At 50.1% G+C, this 20,277-nt stretch overlaps 1 protein-coding gene across 4 annotated transcripts in view; it reads left to right on the top strand.

Moving 5' to 3' along the window:
* The first annotated feature begins 2,053 nt into the window (after nucleotides 1–2,053).
* The window catches only part of ADAMTS17 (ADAM metallopeptidase with thrombospondin type 1 motif 17), a 385,247-nt gene continuing 367,023 nt past the window's right edge, over nucleotides 2,054–20,277 (top strand). For all 4 annotated transcript variants that reach the window (XM_024349376.3, XM_054667215.2, XM_024349375.3 and 1 more), the window contains exons 1-3: nucleotides 2,054–2,210; nucleotides 2,622–2,992; nucleotides 12,879–13,044. In XM_024349376.3, coding sequence (XP_024205144.2) covers nucleotides 2,132–2,210; nucleotides 2,622–2,992; nucleotides 12,879–13,044 — 616 coding nt within the window. In that variant the 5' untranslated portion in view covers nucleotides 2,054–2,131. The remainder of the gene's footprint in view (nucleotides 2,211–2,621; nucleotides 2,993–12,878; nucleotides 13,045–20,277) is intronic.

Below are 20,277 nucleotides of genomic sequence, written 5' to 3'. Positions count from 1 at the left end.
CAGAGTGGCTGTGCCAATTTATACTCTCCACCCATAGGTAGGAGAGTGTCCTCTCTAATTCTTGATTTTTCTAAGCTCTTTAATTTTGGTTAGTTGGGAGATAAAATAGTATCGTTCTGTTTTAGTTTTCATGTCCCTATGGACTAATTTTAGCATTTGAGCATCTTGGATAAGTTCTTGATAGGTTGGTGATGGCTACTTCAGGCTGACTTGCGTTTGTGAGGTGGTGTGGCCCATACTCCATGGTTTTCAGTGGCAGGCCTTAGAAATGGCTCTTTTTGACAAAAAGATTCACGAAGAAACTTACTGTGATATCTTTAAAAAAATTAATATTTTGTGAGTACATAGTAGGTGTATATGTTTACAAAATGTATATACATGAAATTTTTTGATATGGCCATACAATGAGTAATAATCCCATCAGGGTAAATGAGGTGTCCATCACCTCAATCACCAGGGTTTGTGCTGCCAGAAAATGCTACTGAGCTGTCAGTCATCTGAGGTTGTTGACCTGGACAGAGGCAAGGGGGAGAAACACAGCCCCAGGCCTGGCCAAGAGCAGGACCTGTGCAGATGCCCCCAGAACTGTAGGTGCCAAGCAGTGAGGGCAGCCCCTTTTGTGGCAAGCCTCTGTGGAGGGCCACTGTTCAGCCTTGGGGTTCATTATATTTCGGGGAAGCTGGCCAGTGTTATAGATTCCTTCAGACGCTATGTAATCCTGTGATGAATTTAGATTCCGAGGCTTCAAGCAGGATCCAGTGGGGAACTATAACCTTTCTGCTATGATAAAATGGAAAAGAGCAGGACAGGGAAGGGACGGGAAACCTGAGATTGGTTATGGTTACACTTAATTGTTTTTTTTGTTTTGTTTTGTTTTGTTTTGTTTTTTTGAGATGGAGTCTTGCTCTGTTGCCCAGGCTGGAGTGCAGTGGCACAATCTCGGCTCACTGCAACCTCCACCCCCCGGGTTCAAGCGATTCTTCTGCCTTAGCCTCCCGAGTAGCTGGGACTACAGGTGTGCGCCATCACGCCTGGCTAATTTTTGTATTTTTACTAGAGACAGGGTTTCACCATATTGGCCAGGCTAGTCTGGAACCCCTGACTTCGTGACCCGCCCACCTTGGCCTCCCAAAGTGTTGGGATTACAGGCATGAGCCTCTACAAGATGCTATTCAGCAAGCTAATGGAGTCACCTTCCCTGCAGACCTCAGTTATATTGTGGCAGGAAAGGATCAACTCATTCTGTTTCTGGGAGACTCACGTTCAAGGCCAGGCTTTGGGACTTTGTGCCTCAGTTTCCTAACCTGTAACACTGAGTCCTGCTTCCCTCGGGGCGGGGGGATCCTGCTGTTAATAAGAAGCACCAAGCCAGAAATCAGGACCACAAATTCTAGCCTCTGCTCCAACAGGAACTCTCTGGGTAACTTAAGCGTTTTTCCTTAAGCTCTCTCTCTTCCTCGGTTTTTCAATCTGTAAGAGGGTGTGAGCATGCGTGTTGCACTGGCTCCTGTGGGATTAAAGAAGACAGGAGGTGTGAAGAGTTTGGATAAACGCCGCGGATATAGCCTTCAGGTGCAAACTCAGGTGTGCGGGAAAGTGGACTGGGAGTCTTTGCGGCCACAAACAACTAAAACCTAACTTCAGATGTAAAGATTATATGCAGTTTTGGATGAAACCGCTTGGCCGGGGCGATTTCCGCCCTATCTTCCCGGAAACTGGGCAGCAGGCTGAGAGAGTTCCAAAATGAGGACAAGCTCTGAAGACCAGCCCCGCATCCTCCAGCTCTTCCAGGGTCCCACGGCTCCGGTCGGCTCCCGCGCGCCACCTGGTGCCGTGTCCCCGCCACTGCCCAGAAACCACGTGTAAGAAAGCGCTGACAACCTAACTACGCACTGTGGTTTCGACCCATCCCAACCAGTAGGGAAGGAGGAGGCGGGGCGGAGGAAAGCGAGGGCCCAATCCCCTCCCGCTTTCCGAGGGGAAGGCGGGGCTTGGGGTTTACCACGTTGGGTTTGTCCGCAGCGCTAATTACTTTTTCCAAAGGCTGGAGGGCTTCACTCCGGCTGGCGCCGCCGCCTAGCGCGCTCCTGCTTCGCCGCCACGGTCCGGGGGGCTGCCGGTCCCGGGTACCATGTGTGACGGCGCCCTGCTGCCTCCGCTCGTCCTGCCCGTGCTGCTGCTGCTGGTTTGGGGACTGGACCCGGGCACAGGTAGCGCCCCCTCCCACAGCCCTCTTCACCCCGCGTCCCGCGGCTACCTTCCCTCTGCGTTCTCGCGGCGTCCTGGCGGCCCGGGGGCGGCGGCGGGACCGCTGACGGCGCCCGAGCGGAGGAGGCGCGGGCCGCGGCCGGAGTACGGGAGTCGGGTGGCTCCGTGGCAGGCGCGCCGCCGCCGGGTCTCCGCTCGCCGATGCGCGGCGCCGTTCCGGGAGGTGCTCGGGCGGCTGCGCCGGAGACCCTCCCCGGGTGGCGCGGGCCGGCGTGGAGGTGCCGGGCGAGGGAAGGGAAGGCAGCGCCCGCTCCGGGTCGCGCTGTCCCCGCGCTGGCGCGGCTGGCGGCCAGCGGGAGGGCGGGCGTCCGGGCGGGCCCCGCCGCGCTGACGCGTCTCCTCTCTCCCCGCAGCTGTCGGCGACGCGGCGGCCGACGTGGAGGTGGTGCTCCCGTGGCGGGTGCGCCCCGACGACGTGCACCTGCCGCCGCTGCCCGCAGCCCCCGGGCCCCGACGGCGGCGACGCCCCCGCACGCCCCCAGCCGCCCCGCGCGCCCGGCCCGGAGAGCGCGCCCTGCTGCTGCACCTGCCGGCCTTCGGGCGCGACCTGTACCTTCAGCTGCGCCGCGACCTGCGCTTCCTGTCCCGAGGCTTCGAGGTGGAGGAGGCGGGCGCGGCCGGGCGCCGCGGCCGCCCCGCCGAGCTGTGCTTCTACTCGGGCCGTGTGCTCGGCCACCCCGGCTCCCTCGTCTCGCTCAGCGCCTGCGGCGCCGCCGGCGGCCTGGTACTGCCCGCGCCACCTCCGGGTCGGCCCGTCTGGTCTGTTGCGGCGCAGAGTGGTCGCCGTGGAGGGTGGGGGTGGGGCGCCTCTGCTGGAAGTCCAGCCTCCAGGAGAACCGGAGGGAACCCCCTGCCTTTCCACCTCTCCCCATCCCCCACCCCGGCCTTCGGTACCCTCTATAGGCAAAGGGAGTGGGAGGGGCAGCATCCCAGTCCAGCGCCTCTGCAGCCCGTGGAACCCGCGCGGAGCTGGGGTTGCATGGGGTATACGCCGCCCGCCCTAGGGAGCGCAGATCTGGCAGGGATGAAACTGTCAGGGCCCTGGACAGAGGCGCCTTGGCCCCAATGTAGAGAGAACACTGCATCTGCACCAGTGTGTCAAAGTGTATGTCACGGGAGTACCTGTGTACGTGTAGGTGTTATGTTCTAGGACTTGGAGGTGGGGGAGTGGGCATTCACCTCCCTTCCTTTTGAATCTTCTCTCTGTACCTGGAACAGGAAGTTTGGAGAGGTACCCAGACAGGCCACGGCTCACCCCACTCTTCCTAGCTGAAACGTAAGAAACAGGAGAGAAAGGGTGTTTGTCTTTGCGTCCTTATACTATTAGTAGGCATTTATCTGGTGCCCACCCCCAACCAGGCCTGAGGGGTGCTTACATTGGTGATAAACCCTATTCCTGCCCCCAGGAGCTCCCTTGCTGTGGCAGTAACTTCCCTGCCCCGAAGTTCCTGGCCTGTTGCATTTGAGGCACCGGGAACAGGTGCTCCCAGGGGGAGGGGGGGTTCTTGTGTGCACTTGCCCTGCCTGCGCGCACACTTGATCATGTGGCTACACTGGCGCCCAGACGAGCACTCAGCTTCTCCATCGTGCCCCGAAAGCCGCACACATGGCCGGCAGATGGGCTGCCCCCAGCGAAGCTTGGTATGGACCCAGAGCATGAACCGCAGGGGTTCTCTGTCTTCTGTCATGACTGGCCTCTGGGGAGGCAGTTTCTGATATTAGTTTGTGTCCGTTCTTCCCAGACACAAGAAACTGCTCCCTACACCTCCACCTTTTCTTCTGCCACCATCTAGAATTCTCCAGCCCTTACTCACAGAGTCTGTGGCGAGTCCTCGAGAATCTACGAAGCTAGAAGGCTGGAGATGCAAGGTCTTATGTGAGACCTCTCTCTTCCCAGTCCTGCGGGTATCTCTGTGTGTAGTTTCCTAGATCAGTCTGGCTCTCCTTTCAGGAGTTTTCTGAGTTCTGATTAGGGTGTGATAGGCTTTTGCTCAGCTGGGAAAAATAGGCAACCTTGGTGAAACAAGGAAAGTGATGTAGACCCTTGGAGGGGGCCTGGTAGGAAGGAGCTAATGTGGACCTGGGGCGGGGAATGTGGACCTGGGGCGGGGAATGTGGACCTGGGGCGGGGAATGTGGACCTGGGGCGGGGAATGTGGGTTGTGGGCAAGGAGGCTTAAGTAGGAGTGAGAAAAGCTCAGATCACTGTAGGGCTCGGGTCAAGGCTGTATCATGTTCTGGGAGGGACTGGGAAGGCCCACATCATTTTTCCTGTTTTTGCCAAAGTGTTTAAAGTCTAAGTCACATCATTGTACTGTACATGGAAACATCTGAATCCCATTTGCTGCGGTTTAGTGAGTTTCTGTAGAGGTCAGAGTTTATACTTCTTGGTGTAAAGTTTCCAGCAAGGAGCTATCTGTGAAGGAGCCGAGGTGGAAAGCTGGATAACATTGATTTAAAATCCTTGCAGAATGAGGGCTGGGCCCTGTCATAGATGGCATCTCAGCCAGCTTCTCGGCAAGACTGTCCTTCCCTTTAGCACCATGTGAGGGTGCTGTGCTTTAGATAAAGGAACCTGGCCAACAGGCTGAGTTCAGTGTGTGCCAGTGGCGGGTGTACCTCTGAGACTTCAGCTTTTAAATTCCCGCCGGAGCAGACACTTCTGTTGTTTAGTCTGCCTTGTTCATCCCGTTCGTGTGAGCTGGACACTGGACACTTCCCCCTCCGTACGTGCTGAAGGCAGGAGGGAAGAGACAGTGGGGTGACTTGGAGGTGGACCCTTTGTTTGCAAGGTGGTCCTGAAAGCGTAAAGAAAAGAAAGCAACAGGAATTTGGGCTAACCAAGTTTGCATGGCAGACTAGCTTTGACTTTGGTTCTCAGTTCAGGTGGCTGATGATGTTGTGTTAGTCCCTCTTGACTGTGGTAGAAGCTCTGTGAAGTGGACATGTGGAGTTGTGTGTGTGTGTATTTGCTACTACAGGCTTGGCTATAAGGTGTGGGAAGGGAGGCTATAAGTAGATGATTTTTGGTGGCCATGGAGGAGGGGCGTTTCGAAGTGTCCTTGTATCTAAAAATGAGGAGCAAGATTCGGGCAAACTTCTTCTCTTAAGGACCAGATAATAAATAGTTTAGGCTTTGTGGGCCACATAGCCTTTGTTGCAGCTGCTCAAAGCTGCCCTTTTAGTGTGAAAGCAGCTACAGCTACGGATGGCATACGAGCGAATGGATGTGGCCACGTTCAACAAAACTTCGTTCCGGATGTTGAGTATCATGTTAATTGCTGGTAAGTCCCACTGTATTGAACATCTCCTAAAGGGCTCAGTAGAGAGTGTTGAGTGCCTGGGCTGGGGGCACACAGGTTCTATTCCATGTTGCTTGGAATCTGTGCTGTTTGTCTCCAGAGATGTTTGCGGTCTGTTTAAAGGAGACGCATTATTAGAATAGATCATTCTGTAGCTGTTTAGGGGCCATGGAGAGTAAAGCACCTGTTCCATTTTTGCTCCTTCTCCTTTTGACAGCAGACAGAGGCATGGGCCTGCCGCATTCCTTTCTTGGTGTCTTATCTTGAAAAGCTGGGCCAGCTGCGCCTTTTGGATCTTCAAAGGCCATAGACTTAAGTATTAATTGTTTTCTGTTTATGCTTCTTCATTGTATTTACATTTCCAAGAGTCTTTAGAGCATGGGTTTTTTGGAAGTGTTTCTATGAGCATATCATTTCAAAGCATGAACTTCAGGTGTCTGAGGAAGGCCTTTACACTCTTCGTGAATTTATGTAAGTTCGGATCAGCTGCCTCTGTGATCAGGACTGGATCGTGGAAGGCCAGTGGAATTGGAATCAGGCTGAACTTCATAGGTAGACAGGATAGCGGAGAGGGCACTTCAAGAACAGCATGAGCGTCAGGCTCTGAAAAGAGTCTATGCAGCTTGTCTGAAGTGAGTGGCTGGAGGACTTGTTTTAGGAAGAGTGAACGAGAGGAGGGGAGGGCTGGAGGCCCCTGCTGTCGGGTTTGGTCTGCCAACCAGTGGCCATCCTTCCTTGGATGATACTCACAAAGCTTGGGAAGGCCACCCACTGGAATGTGTCCACCCCTTCTTGGAAAAAGCTGTGGCCTGCCAGGGGCACACTGTGAGATGGTGGGACCAGACAGACCACCAAGGAGCTCTGGGCTGCAAAACATTAAGCCATAACCGCGTTCCAGGCCACCTTGAAGGACTGTGAGAAGGTCAGGGATCCACGTTCCAGGCCACCTTGAAGGACTGTGAGAAGGTCGGGGATCCTCCTACCATAGCTCCTCTGTTGCCACAGCCACATGCTGTAGGACTGTTATTTGGAATCACTGGGGTCAGTCTGGTGGCCCAGCCCACCTCACTCTGACTGGTCAGCCTGACTGCAGACCATGTGTCCATGTTGGTAGCACGTCATTTGTGGCACATGGGACATTGATAGTTCCGTACAGCTATTCCAGTCCACTTGAGAACTTTAGAGAATGCGTACCTCTAATTTATAGGGGAGCAAGTGTAGTCCAGATAAGAATAGATAGGGGCAGCCAGGTGCGGTGGCTTACACCTGTAATCCCAGCACTTTGGAAGGCCGAGGTGGGTGGACCAGCAGGTCAGGAGCTCAAGACCAGTCTTGGCCAACATGGTGAAACCTCGTCTCTACTAAAGATACAAAAAATTAGCTGGGCATGGTGGTGGGCGCCTGTAATCCCAGCTACTCGGGGGGCTGAGGCAGGAGAATCACTTGAACCTGGGAGGTGGAGCTTGCAGTGAGGTGAGATCCCGCCAGTGCACTCCAGCCTGGGTGAGCTCAGCCAGCTGATGAGTAGGCAGCGTAGGTTAGAAGTGTTGGGGACCCCGCTTTTAAGAGGGCAGCCTGCATGTGTACGACTCCTGTGATGAAAAGGCAGGTTTGGGATGTTACTACCTCTTTCTTTAGAAAAGAGTCATCAAACCCTTTTGATTGATTGATTTACAAAATTGCCCAGCTTTATAATGCAGCCTACTCGATGGAGAACAGCTGAGTAGGAGTTAGTCTTGTCAAAAATTATATGGTGTGGAGACCCATTGGAAGGGTCTGCATTATAATACATCATTATATTGAGACAGGTCTGAGGAAGGTACGTAGTCCTAAGTGATTACTTATTATTGCTGAGGAATTGATTGTGTGCAGAATAAATATGTTTGGAGAATACAAAGCACATATATAGAACTTTGTACAAAGAAACAATTGAGTGGATGTTAAGGGGCACTTTGGCAGGAATGGAAGAAGGGCAAAGACAGTTTTGTGGAGTTGAGAGGCACGGAAGTATTGGAGGGAAGAACTCAAAGTTCTAAGGCCTCTGGCTGCCACCTCTGGAACAACATTCCTGTGGCCGCATGGTGGCTTCTCTTTGTCCCCCTTTGTCCTCTTCAGCCCTGCATACTCTTGTTTTCCTCCTGATTGCTCAGGGCTTCATCCAGCTGCAGCTCTCCAGGGCTGGGCTGACTCCTCTTAGGCTGCCAGGCACTGACTGCTCCTGCACCAGGCTGCCCACCAGCATCGTCTAGGACACACGTTAGATTTTCCCACTTTGAACTTTTGTTGACAACATTTAAAAACAAATGAAAAAGAAGTAAAAGATGGGACGATGAAGTGAAGCAGTCTTCTTTGACTGATTGCATTCTTGGAGCTTACTTCCTGAACTCTGAAATACTGCAGCTGCCTGATCTTGGATGTGTGTGTGATGGGGAAGATGTTTTTTGCAGCCAGTACATCTGAGGGAACCATGCAGAGTGGTTGGTTAACTTTTCCCTGGACCCGCTTCTGTGCACAGGTTCCCAGATGCATAGTCACATTCTTGCTTCTTAGGAAATGAAACTGTTTGGCCATTTGGAGCTGTGATCTTGAGCGAGTCACTTAACTCCTTTGAACCTTTCTGCCTGCAGCCATACAGGGGTAAATAACATGGCCCTGCAAGGCTGTTGGTAGAATGGAAGAAGATAAAGTCTGTGAAATCATTTAGTGAGAGCCTGGCACATTAAGGCATTAAAAACAGGCCGCTTCTCCTGCCCCGCAGGCTGTTCCCAGACTTTTCTAGTTATACATCAGCTGATCAGTCATCGCTGTTGCCTGAATGAGCAGATCATTATCACGCACCTGCCACGTGCAGGATGCTCTGGTAGGCGCCCAGCAAGGCTCAGAGAGAAAGACAATGCAGGCCCTGTCTGGGAAGACAGTCCCAGCCTCCTGGAGGTAGGTGTGCTGGAGCCTGGAACTGGGCAGGGCGGGGCTCTGGGGAGGGAGGAGGGTAGCCTTCAGATTCCAGGAGGGAGGAGTGAGTGACTGAAAAGTCACCGAGGCCCCATTGTCCTGAGATAAGGGACCCATGAGTGGATTTGTGGGGTGGTGGTTTTAAGGGAGAGATGGGGGTAGAGGAACTGAACTGGCAGGCGTGTGGATTAAATGGGGCAGGTCTCTGGGTGCCAACCGAAGGCATTTGGACTTGATCCTAGAGCAGTGGTTCTCAACCTTGAGCCGGCGTTACAGTCCCCTGGAGGGCCCGTTAAACTGACTGCTGGGCCCCATCCAGGAGTTTTTGATGTAGCAGGTCTGGGGTGGGCCTGAGAGCTTGCATTTCTCACAAGTTCCCCAGGGGATGCTGATGCTGCCGTTCTGGGAGGGCACTCTGAGGGTCACTGGCTGAGAGGCGATGGAGGATGGGTAGTTGGGGAATCCTGGGGCTAGCCGTATGGGGAGGACTGAACGAGGGGAGCACTTAGAGCAGGGAGGTGACCAGGCTCAAGCCTCCGACCGTGGCAAGCCTCAGAAAGGAAGGAAGACCACACGAGAGGGACTCTGAAGGGCAGGCTGGCAGTCCTTTTTGGCTGGCTGGCACTGACTAGTGGTCTGAAAGGGCTGACACTGAAGTGAGGGACCCCCACATTACCAAGGAGAGGCCTGCTTTGGGAAGAAGACCAAGCGTCTGTGCTCAGGCATTTCACATTCGAGGAGGCGGCGGGACCGGGGGAGGGGCCCTCCAGGTGGTGCCTCAGAAGGGGTGCAGGTTGGGAAGCCCCGCGTGGCCGTGTTGCGTGGGGGAGGCTCCTTCCACGGAAAGAGGTGCGTGCCCGCCGGAGAGTCGGGGGGCAGGACGGGAGGATCTGCAGTTACAGGGTGGCTTTTTCTTCTTGGAAGCTGGTTGGTCCCTACAGGAAGCAAACTCACCACCCCGTTGGCCCTATCCTCTCAACCCATCTTGACCTAGAGAAGGAGACCTAAGACCCGCTCATGTTAACTAAGGAGCTGCAGACTCCTGAAGAAAGGGAATTCCATTGCTGTCTTTGTGGAATCGTGTGACTTTGTCCCCTCCCACAGAGACATGCTGCTTTGAAGCACACAGGACAGACGTTCTCTGTTATCTTAACTGCATTTTCTAAGCTATGCCGAGAACATGTGCTAACGTTAGGTGATAAAAACCTCTATGTCTTTCACACTTTCCACACTGCAGTGAGAGCTGGTCCTGCTTCAGGCACGAGGTGGTGTGGCGTGAACAATGCCTGATTTACAACTCTGTCTTAATAGGACCCTTCAAAGCAAGTACCCACAACAAAGAGAGTTGAAAGGTAACCACTCACAACTGCTGAAATATCAAGTTATTGCCTGATCCGTGTTATTTGAGCCACACTTATAGTATAGCATACCAAATCCTGCAAAACTGAAGATTTCTCTGTTAAGAGCACCATTTCATTGGGGGCTTTATTATATGCCTTAAAACCAAGGGGCTTCAGGGCTGCCAGTTCTGTCTGCCATAGGCATTTGTTTCTACAAAGTTTGTCTCTTTGGAGGATGGTTGCAGGCCTCTTGTGTCTAAGGCACAGGCTCATAGCTGGTGTTTCTTCATCGCCATCAATGGGACAGAAGAGGCCTTGGACAAACATTTCCCTGAGTCTCCCTTCCCCACATAGATGGTGACACGGGAGTCACACAGATCCAAGAAGCCCTGCTCAGCTCTTGGGGCCACGCGCAGTGGTGGGCCAGAAGCAAGGGCAGTGGGCAGAGCTCCACAGAGGAAGTCCCGGTTTCCAAATCCAAGGACCTCTCCACATGGAATCAAGGCAGTAGGTGTCCAGGGTCTCCAGCACCCAGTGAAAAGCTAGGACGGCGCTTCTCAACCCTGGCTACACATTGAATTTTCCTGGTCACCTTTGAAAAAATATCAGTGCCTGGGCTCCACCCCAGAGATTCCGATTCACTTGGCCTGGAGTAGGGGCTGAGGCATCAGGAGTTTTCGAAGCTCCCCAGATCATAACAATATGTAGCCGGGGATGAGAAGCCCTGAGCCAGGGGGCTGCAGGCAGTCTGTGCACGTAACTGCGTTTTCAGTCGAATTTTTTTCTTTTTGAGTAACTGTTGTGTGGCAGACATTGGCAAAAACAGGAGGAATAATTCTGATCTTGCCTCAGTGGAACAAACAGGTCGTGAAAAGGTCCTATAACATGGGGTAGTGGGCTGGAATGTAAGAGTGCAGGGGGCTGCGGGGAAGGGGCTTTATTTAGGGAAGAGAGGTCAGGGAGAGAGAAGGAAGGCTGGTGGGTATTTGGGGTGAGACTCTGTGTAATGCATAGGTGGCACTTCTCAACAGGACGTTTGACCGCTGGTGGCATGCTGACAATGGCAGTGTTAGAGAGGCTTGAAGGAACCCGGGGACAGTGAGACAGTGAGGGAGGAGGAGGCAGGGCCCTTCCTCACGCGGGTTCCCAGGGTGAGGGCCCTGTACAACCCCTCCTTCCTGGTGCTAGCCTGGCCACATCCCTGTTCGAGGTCGGGGCCCAAGAGGGCAAGTGGCTGCCTGGGCGAGTACTCACTAGTCCATTCATCCATCTTTCCCCAGCATTGCTGTTTTCTTCCTTAAGTTTATAGAAACCAGCACATGGGGCCCCTGAGAATTGTAAAGAAAAACCTTCCCTAAGGTGCTAAGTGATGCTTTGCATGTGTATATGAGTGTGTATGTGTAGGATTTCTCACCAAGGTGAGATCTCCCTGTCTTTAAAAGTTTGTATCAGCTTAGAACTAACAGCTGACTGCTTTTTATGCCGGGGTTTGTGAATGCAAACTCTAGACTGAACGAATAATAACTAGCTTTGAAAGTGCTAGATCCTGGGGGGGCTTTGACCCACAGCCAGGGTGTTTCCAAATGAGTCCAGCCCCTCATTAGAGTGAAGCGTATCCTCTGGGGAGCAGGTGGGGGGTCCTCCCACGCGGGGCTCCATCCCACGCGCTGTGCCGTACCCTGCCCACTCTATCTTGACTGCGGCAGTTTTCGGGTGTCCTGCACCGAGGCCGCATTGCGCACAGCTGTGATGGAGCTCTGCAGATCCCACTGTGGCCACCCTCTTCCATTTCTTCAGTTTCCCCAAAGTTTCCTAGTGAACAGACTCAAGTTTTCACTTTGAAGGAGAGGGAGGAAAGCTGTGCTCTCCTGCAGGTCATGCAGTGCCGCTTTGAGACAGTTTTATTTGGGCAGTAAAATCTTTGAGCTGTTCTTGGCAAAAGTTCTAATGAAATGGAAACCTTGAAATATGCTTAGAGCGGTAAGTATGGCCTCACCCTGTATCTTGGGGACGCAAGGTTGTAGGCGATCTTATTAGTTGATCTGATTTACTTTCCAGGAATCTTGGTACCGGTGCATCCTTTCGGAACGTAGAGCTGGGGTCTATCTCATTTGGCTTAAGTGAGTTTTATACTTGAGACTGGAGTTAGCTCTGCGTGTGGTGGGGAGTGCTGCTTCTCCAAGTGTGGTCCCTGTATTACATGGAAACTTCTTAGAAATGCACATTCTTGGGCTCCAGCAGGACCTCCAGGTGATTTGGGTGCACGCTAGGCTTTGAGAACCAAGGGTGTAGTGTGTCATGGCTTTTGAAAAGTGAGGGTGGAAGAGGGAGACAAGAAAGGATGTCATGGCCCCCTGAGACTCATCCGCCAGATCTCCTGAATCTGCGATCAAAGGCAGTTCGGGATTGTTCCCAGGAGAAGGGGATGTTGACTGCATCGATCAGTGTTCAAACCAGGTCCTCCCCTGGCCCTGCCTGGGTTCGATTTCCTTGAGAGATTTACCATTTTGACTCCGCTTAAGAAGGGAAACTAGCAGCAGGTGCCTGCTGAAGGAGGGCAAATTGTTTTGATGCTGTCAAAACAATACTAATGTTACTCTTAATATACCCAGGGATAAGATACATTTTTCCATTAGGGATATAAATGTCATTCCCAACAATTTCAGTGTTGCCTCCCAGGTGGAATTTTTGGGGGGATGATTTTTAAAGTAACTGAAAAAATAATTTTAAAAATCTGATAATGAAGTAGTTCATCTTCTCTGAAAGCCAACATGGAAAATGGATGCTGTTGTATCTGTCTCTACCCCCACCGCCAACGCAGCTGCTCTGTGGTATGTTTGTAAGTCACACACAAGCTCACTCTTGGGCTCAGGTAAATCTGACCAATTTGCAAAGAAACGAGCCCAAACGTGGAAAACCAAATCACAGCAAAGTGGTCTTGCCTGCCCCTCCGGGGGGCCATGGGCGTGTGTGAGTGAGGATGACCGACATCGCGTTTCCTTCTCCTTTCTGGACAGGTTGGCCTCATTCAGCTTGGGCAGGAGCAGGTGCTAATCCAGCCCCTCAACAACTCCCAGGGCCCATTCAGTGGACGAGAACATCTGATCAGGCGCAAATGGTCCTTGACCCCCAGCCCTTCTGCCGAGGCCCAGAGACCTGAGCAGCTCTGCAAGTTTCTAACAGGTGAGTCGGGGCAGCAGCATGACCAGCTTAGAACACACGCACAGCCCGCGTCCTTTGTGTGTCTCCAAGTGCACTGAAGCCACGTGAGTGAGAACTTACCTTCCCCTATATTTCAAAAGCCGTTTTATTGCCCTGAGACCACTTCCTTTTCCTTTCTATGTGTCTTAGTGTCGGCAGTCCTTTGAAAAAGTCATCGTTTTGTTTCTGCAAGGAACCCGGGATCTCTTTCATGCAGTCCCTCAATTTTATATATCAAGAGCAAGTTGAGGTCCAAAAAACCTTGTAGCCGAGCTTGGATAAGAATTCCCTCCTCCTGGTGCCCTGGCCAGGAGCTCACTTTTAATAATACAGTGCTCCCGAGTTCTGGCCGCAGTAACTAAAGCCACCTGGGCCGCCTCTGAAGCTGTGATTGGGTTCTCGATTCTTGCAGTGTGGCCCCCAGGCCAGCAGCATCAGCATCACTTGGGAACTTGTTAGAAATGCACATTTTCAGGCCAGACCTGTGAATCAGAAACCCTGGGGGAGGGTCCAGTCATCTGTAGTTTCACGGGTCCTCCAGGGGATTTAGATACGTGCTAAAGTGTGAGAACCACTGCTTTAAAACTTGCCAGGCACTGGCCTGTCCCCCAACATCCTGATCTATTTTAGTCTGGGGTATGATTTGGGTGCCAGTGTTTTTAAAAGTGATTTTAAGATGCAGTGTGGGGGGAGAACCTGGGGCTCTTATACTCTGGGTCTCTCTTTGAACAACCCTAATGTGGATGACCTGTCACCTGTTTAAGGACATTTCATGGGGCTACAAATGTCCCCAGATGAAGTTGAAGCACAGGTGGCGTTTCCTCCCAGGAGATCGTGGGACCCCACTGCTGACTTCTGGGGGTTGTGCTTCTGTAGTTTAAAGACTTATCGTTGTATGAAAATGCAGTGTGTCTTGGTTTGGTATTCTGGTGACATTGGAAACAATGCTTCTTGGTTTAGTATCCCGGTGACATTGGGAATAAACTATGTGACTGCTTTAGAATTACCTTGTTATTTGTAAACAAGTTTTGCGGTTGAGCTCAGCTGCTGTGTGTGGACTTGATGGCAGTACATTGACTTTCTCCTTAGCCTAGTCTGGGTGGGCAAGGTGAGTATTAGAGGTGATTGTGCTGGATAGAGGGCATCTCTGAAACCTCAAGAGAGCTTTGAGTCTCAAATGGAGACATTAGGGTTTTTCTGTTCTTTCTGCCTCCTTACAAAAGTGAGGAAGACCTCGTACAATTACTAGCAGCTAAAAAATACCTTTTAATAGGAAACAGGGTCTTTGGTCTGACAGTTGGTTGTGTGTGGATTTGATGTCAGTATGGCTTTTTTTTTTTTTTTTTTTTGGAGACACGATCTCACTTTGTCACCCAGGCTGGAGTGCAGTGGTGTGATCATGGCTTGCCACAGCCTTGACCTCCTGCGCTCAGGTGATCCTCGCTCCTGAGTAGCTGGGACCACAGGCGTGCACCACCACACCTGGCTAATTTTTGTTTTGGTAGAGATGGGGTTTCGCTGTGTTTCCCAGGCTGGTCTTGAACCCCTGGGCTCAAGTGATCCTCTCGCCTTGGCATGCCAAAGTCCTGGGATTATAGGCATGAGCCACTATGCCCGGCCCCCTGCAGTGTGCTATTTTTAACCTGAGCCCCTGACCCTACCTAGTTCTGTCTTGACGTACCGGCACCGAGGCAGAGGGATTTCTCCACGGCAGTGGTTCTCAGTCCTGGCTGTACCTTAGCATCACCTGGGAAGCTTTAACAGCTACTCACGCCTGGGTCCCACCCACAGAGAACCACTTTAATTAGACATCCTGGGGACATCTGGCAAAGTAAAGACTCCCAGGTGGTTCTGATGTTCAGCTGGTGTTGAAAACCACATCGCTAAGGACTGTTAAACCTGAGGAATAGCACCTGTGGGCCATCGGGAGTGGATTTTCCCATTTGAGCACCTTCAAGCAGGGCCATGCAACGAAACAAAGGACAGATGTGTCTTCTTCTCACTGTTCTCTCTGCTCACGCCACCGTTCATCAGCCTCTAGTCCATGGTCAGAACTCAGCGTGCTTGTAGATGAGATAATGGGATGTTTGTCTAATGGCCACCTTCCATCCTCTTTAGTGGTGTGATACTGAGGATCACTGACAACATGATAAATGGTGCTTGTGTTTGCATTTTTGTCCCTAAGGAGAGTTTTGAGGCATTCTTTTGATAGACTGTTTAGCCTTTAATGAGGAAATAAAATTAACAAAATCAGGGTGGGGTGGGTGTGATGGAACAAGTTAAAACAAGAGCAGCCACGCAAGACTGTAGGGAGAAATTTCTGAACTTGCTTAAAAATACAATCTCTCCTTCCCTGCTCTCAAACCTTGCATCAGCTTGCTTTTTGGTGCGGGAGTAATGTGCGTATTTAAGGTTGTGCCAGACTCAGGCTCTGCACTAGTCAGGAACACAGACACAGAGGAGAGTTACATATTTTGCTTCTGGTCCTTCTTGCATTGCATGAAATATTCAGTAAATGTGGCTGTCCTGAGAATGACAATGGGCCTTTTAATAGGCTGAGCTAATGAGCAGTCAGTTAGGCCCTATCTAGTTTGGATTAGCTTTCAAACATCAGGAGTTTAGAAATCGGGAAAATTAATTTACTGGGACATCTGCAAAGTACATTCTTTAAGTTTCCTAATCTTTCCTAGAAAGATTAATCAGATTAATCCAAGCTTTCCCATGGGAACATGCTCTTCCTGGCTGAACATGGCAGCCATAGGTTTCGTGCCCTGTTGTTGACCCTGTGTTATGATAGCCTTGGACATGGTCTGAGAGTAGCCTTGCCGGCTCTTGTAGGTGAGGAGGAGTCTAAGAAACTTCCTCCATGAAGCACTCAGTGTACTTGAAAGGTGAACCTAGGTGAGCCGCTGTGCTGAGTAGGGTTTTATGTCTGAGCAGGGTTGGTGGCTAGAAGGACTGACACGGCAAAGGCCACCTGGGAACTGTTTATTTCCCTTGGATACTACTGAGGTTGCATTTCTAATGGTCTTTGGGGCTTCAGGCGAGGGGACAGGCTGATCCTGTTTCCTACATTGCTCCTTATTTTGGGGGCCTGATAAACTGATCCATAAAATAGCACTCCAGGTTGGAACTTGGCAAACTAAAATGGTACCTTGGATATTTTGAAATGTTCCTTGATTTTTAAAAAGTTACTTTGACTTCAAACGTTCTAATCTTCCTTCTGTGCTTGTTTTAATTTCTCCATTATGATTCAGTTTAGAATCTTCCTCCCAGCATTTTCATGCTCTTAAGTAACTATGAATCTTCCTCTCCTTCCCCGTGGTGTATTTCACATGTGTATGGTAGAAGTAGATGGTGAAATAGAAGAGTAATTTTCCCTTGGCATTTGCAGTATAGGAATCCTGCAACATGCTGAGTGGTGGTGAGCTCACTGGAACGTGATTATGCCTCCAGCTGTGGTTTCTGTGAAGCACTGATGTCTACTTTATAGGTTAAGTTCTGTTATCATTGTTTTAAAAAATCATTGTGGTTATTTTTTAGTATTGTTTGTTCATTTATAGCATTATAAAGGTAATGTCAATGAGTATTTGTTGGATAGTATAACTCCGTAGAAACTGTGCATTGCTAATTTATGTAAGAATTTGCACGTATAATACGTGTATATCCTCTGTAGTGCACAGTTGGTCAGGTCTTGTGCTTTGTACCAATTATGCCTAGTGTTCCATTATTGGAACGCTAAGCTTGTGGGAGTTATTTATACCCTACTGCTCAAGGTCATCGCCAAGGTCTGAGTTTTCACAAAAAAAATGTGCAACCTCTGGCATAAATGGGTTAAGATTCATTCGGTTGGAAATGACAGAAATCAAACTGGCTTAAACACTAAAGACATCATTGACATGAGTTCATGGAGCTGATGAGTAAAGCAGGAGGTTGGACATCAGGTAACACTTACCCAAGCTTCACTTCTCTGCGGTCACTTCTTTGTATGACACCCTCTGTCCTCACCTGGCTCCGCTTAGGGTGACCAAGAGGCAGCTAGGATGAGGTCAACCGTTCTGTTTAATTGGGATGAGGAGGTCAACCGTTCTGTTTAATTGGGATTTGAAGTGGATTGGCTTGGACTGGGTTTACCACTAGCTGCAAAGGTTTATGGCAGGCTTAGGTCTCTCCCCATAAAGAGCGTAGGTGCCAGTACTCATGTGACTATGCAGATACTACTCTGTTTCCATCCCTGTCCTGACTTTTGCCAGCCATCACACACTTGGTAAAAGTCTGGAGTAGATTTAGGACATCTCAAATCCAGGCGTAATCCATTATTACAGCCCACACAGTTAACAATTGGCTGTTTCCTCCTTATTTCCACAGCTTAGATGCTAATTAGCTCCTCATTCCACCTGTGCCCCAGGGATAACTGTAGCTGTTGATCTTTGCTCAGCAAGGGCCAATCCCTCTGAAATTTGGTTCCTCTACACTTCTTTGAGACCGTAGCTCTCCCAGTGGATAAAATAAAATATGATTTTGTAGTGTATCCAGTGTTCTTTGCTGTAAAAGTGGTAGTTGGAGTCTTTCCTGTCCTTCTACATCTTAACTGGAAGCAGAACCTAAAAGGAATGGCATTAAATTGCTACTTTGAGTTTCTTCAAGTTAATATTTTAAATATTTATTTGCATATAAATGTTAACTCTATAAGTAGACATCAGTAGTTTAAGAATTATTATTCTGCAAAGAGAAAAAAGAACCATGGTAGAGGCCCAATTCTGTTTCCCTTTGCTGTAACCCCAGAAGAAGAGTCCCTTGATGTCTCTGTGCTTCTGTGTGTGGAGTGAAGAGGCTGCTCCAAAGCTGCACAGACCCAGGGGCTTAACCGAAATTTATTGTTTTGTTGGTATTTATTATTCATAGTTCTGGAGGCCAAAAGTGTGGGATCAAGGCGTTGACAGGGTTGGTTCCTTCTGAGACTATGAGGAAAGGATCTGTTCCAGGCTTCTCTCCTTGGCTTGCAGATGGCAATTGTGTTAGTTGATTTGTGTTGCCTGAAGGAATACCTGAGGCTGGGTAATTTATACAGAAAAGAGGTTTATTTTGGCTCAGAGTTCTGCAGCGTGTACACAAAGCATAGTGTCAGTGTCTGTTTCTGGTGGAAGATGAAGGGGAGCCAGCGTGTCACATGGGGAGAGAAGGGAGCGAGAGAGAAGGGAATGAGAGAGAGCGAAGAGGTGAGGGTCTTTTTAAACAGCCAACTCTTGCATGAACTAATGGAGTGAGAACTCACTCATCACCACGGGGATGGCACTAAGCCATTCATGAGGGATCCGCCACCTCCCACTAGGCTCCACCTCCAGCATTGGGCAGCACGTTTCATTATGAGATCTGGAGGGGACACACATCCAAACCGTATTGGCCGTCTTCTCCCTGTGTCTTCACATGGTCTTATCTCTCTGCATGTCTCTGTCCAAATTTCCTCTTAGGAGGATCCCAGTCATTGGATTAGGGCCCACTGTTGTGCTTTATTTTAACTTAGTTACCTCTCTAAAAACCCTATCTGCAAATGCAACCACATTCTAAGGTCCTGGGGGTTACGACTTCAACATAGGAATCTGGCAGGGTTCTGGAGTGGTGGGCAGGGGTGTGGTGCATAGTTCAAGCCACACAGCCTCTGTTTTCTTACCTGCACCATGGGGTGGTGATGTCTGTTGTAGGATAATTGCAGAGGAACGCTGAGAACCAGGGGTGCTGTAACCACCTCCAGCCACTCTGGAGGGCATGTTCAAGAGAAACCTCATAAATGTCTAAAAGGTAAAAATCACATTTACAGGAAACTAGAAATGGGCCACACAAAGGGACCCTGTCTGTAACAATAGACACCATTGTTGGCTGGTCAGCTATTCAGTTATGCTCTTGATAACCATTTGAGGGGCTGTGTAAGCTCAGGCAAGTTAGAATGGTGCCACCCTCTCTGAGCTTCAGTTTCCTCGTAATGTCATCTACCTCTTAGGGCTTTTGTGAGTATTAAATGAGTTAATGCAGACTTGCCCCTTAGGGCCACTCCATGTTGGCTATTGCTGCAGCTGCTGTGGTTATAATTCACCTGCTCATTTTTGACTATTGAGGAGACCACTTCAATGCCCTTTTTCTGTATTAAGTCAGGGAGAGAGAGGCCCTGCAGAGCACTAAGCTGGGAGCTAGAGACTCTCATTAGTATTCTTGAATCTGCCATCCTTGCCTCTTGAGCAAATCCACAAGAAATCAAGGAATCTTAGTATTTGTAGACAGGAAGTTATGCTTTCAGGTCATATGCTAAGTTTCCCTTCTCACTGACCCTCCGGACTCTGGTGAGATTTGCATACTATGGCGAACATGACATAGTATGGTCCTTGCCTCCAGAGAACTTAGGGTTTGGTGGGGGAGATAGGCAGTAAAGACATAAATGAATGTAGCAGGTGTAAATTATTTTGAATTATGAAATAATTTACAACAGGCAAAACACAAAAAAGAAACCTGCGTATCCAGCATTCAGACCTACCCTATGTTAACATGTGGTCAGATTTGCTTCAGAGCTTTCTTCTTCTATTTATTTATTTATTTGAGACGGAGTCTCACTCTGTCGCCCTGGCTAGAGTGTAGTGGCGTGATCTCGGCTCACTGCAAAAATCTGTCTCCCGGGTTCAAGTGATTCTCCTGCCTCAGCCTCCCAAGTAGCTGGGACCACAGGTGCCCACCAGCACGCCCGACTGATTTCTTTACTTTTAGTAGAGATGGGGTTTCGCCATGTTGGCCAGGGTGGTCTTGAACTCCTGACCTCAGGTGATCTGCCAGCCTCGGCCTCCCAAAGTGCTGGGATGCTTTCTTCTTTTTTTTGAGAGAAATGAACATTTACGGATATGACTGATGGTGTTCTCCCCTCCACCCACTATCATGGCTCTGGCTTATTCCCCGGAAGCAACCACCAGACTGACCTGACATAGGGGAACCCTTCCTTTCCATGTTTTTTTGTACTTTTATAGCGATTATGATATATAGTCATAAACTGCATACTGTATTGTTTTGTATGTTTTAAAATTCACATGAATGATTTTATGCTGTGCAGCTTGCATTTATCACTCACAGTCATGTCTTCTAGATTTATCCCTCTTAATAAATGCAAATCTAGTTCATTTATCTTTATTGCAGAGTTTTGTCTATTAACCTTTTCGAAGAACTGGCTTGGTTTTG

This window comes from Pan troglodytes, chromosome 16, assembly GCF_028858775.2.
Source record: "Pan troglodytes isolate AG18354 chromosome 16, NHGRI_mPanTro3-v2.0_pri, whole genome shotgun sequence".
NCBI lineage: Eukaryota > Metazoa > Chordata > Mammalia > Primates > Hominidae > Pan > Pan troglodytes.
The sequence above is the reverse complement of the archived record's forward strand: the minus strand, read 5'-3'. Positions and strand labels throughout refer to the sequence as shown.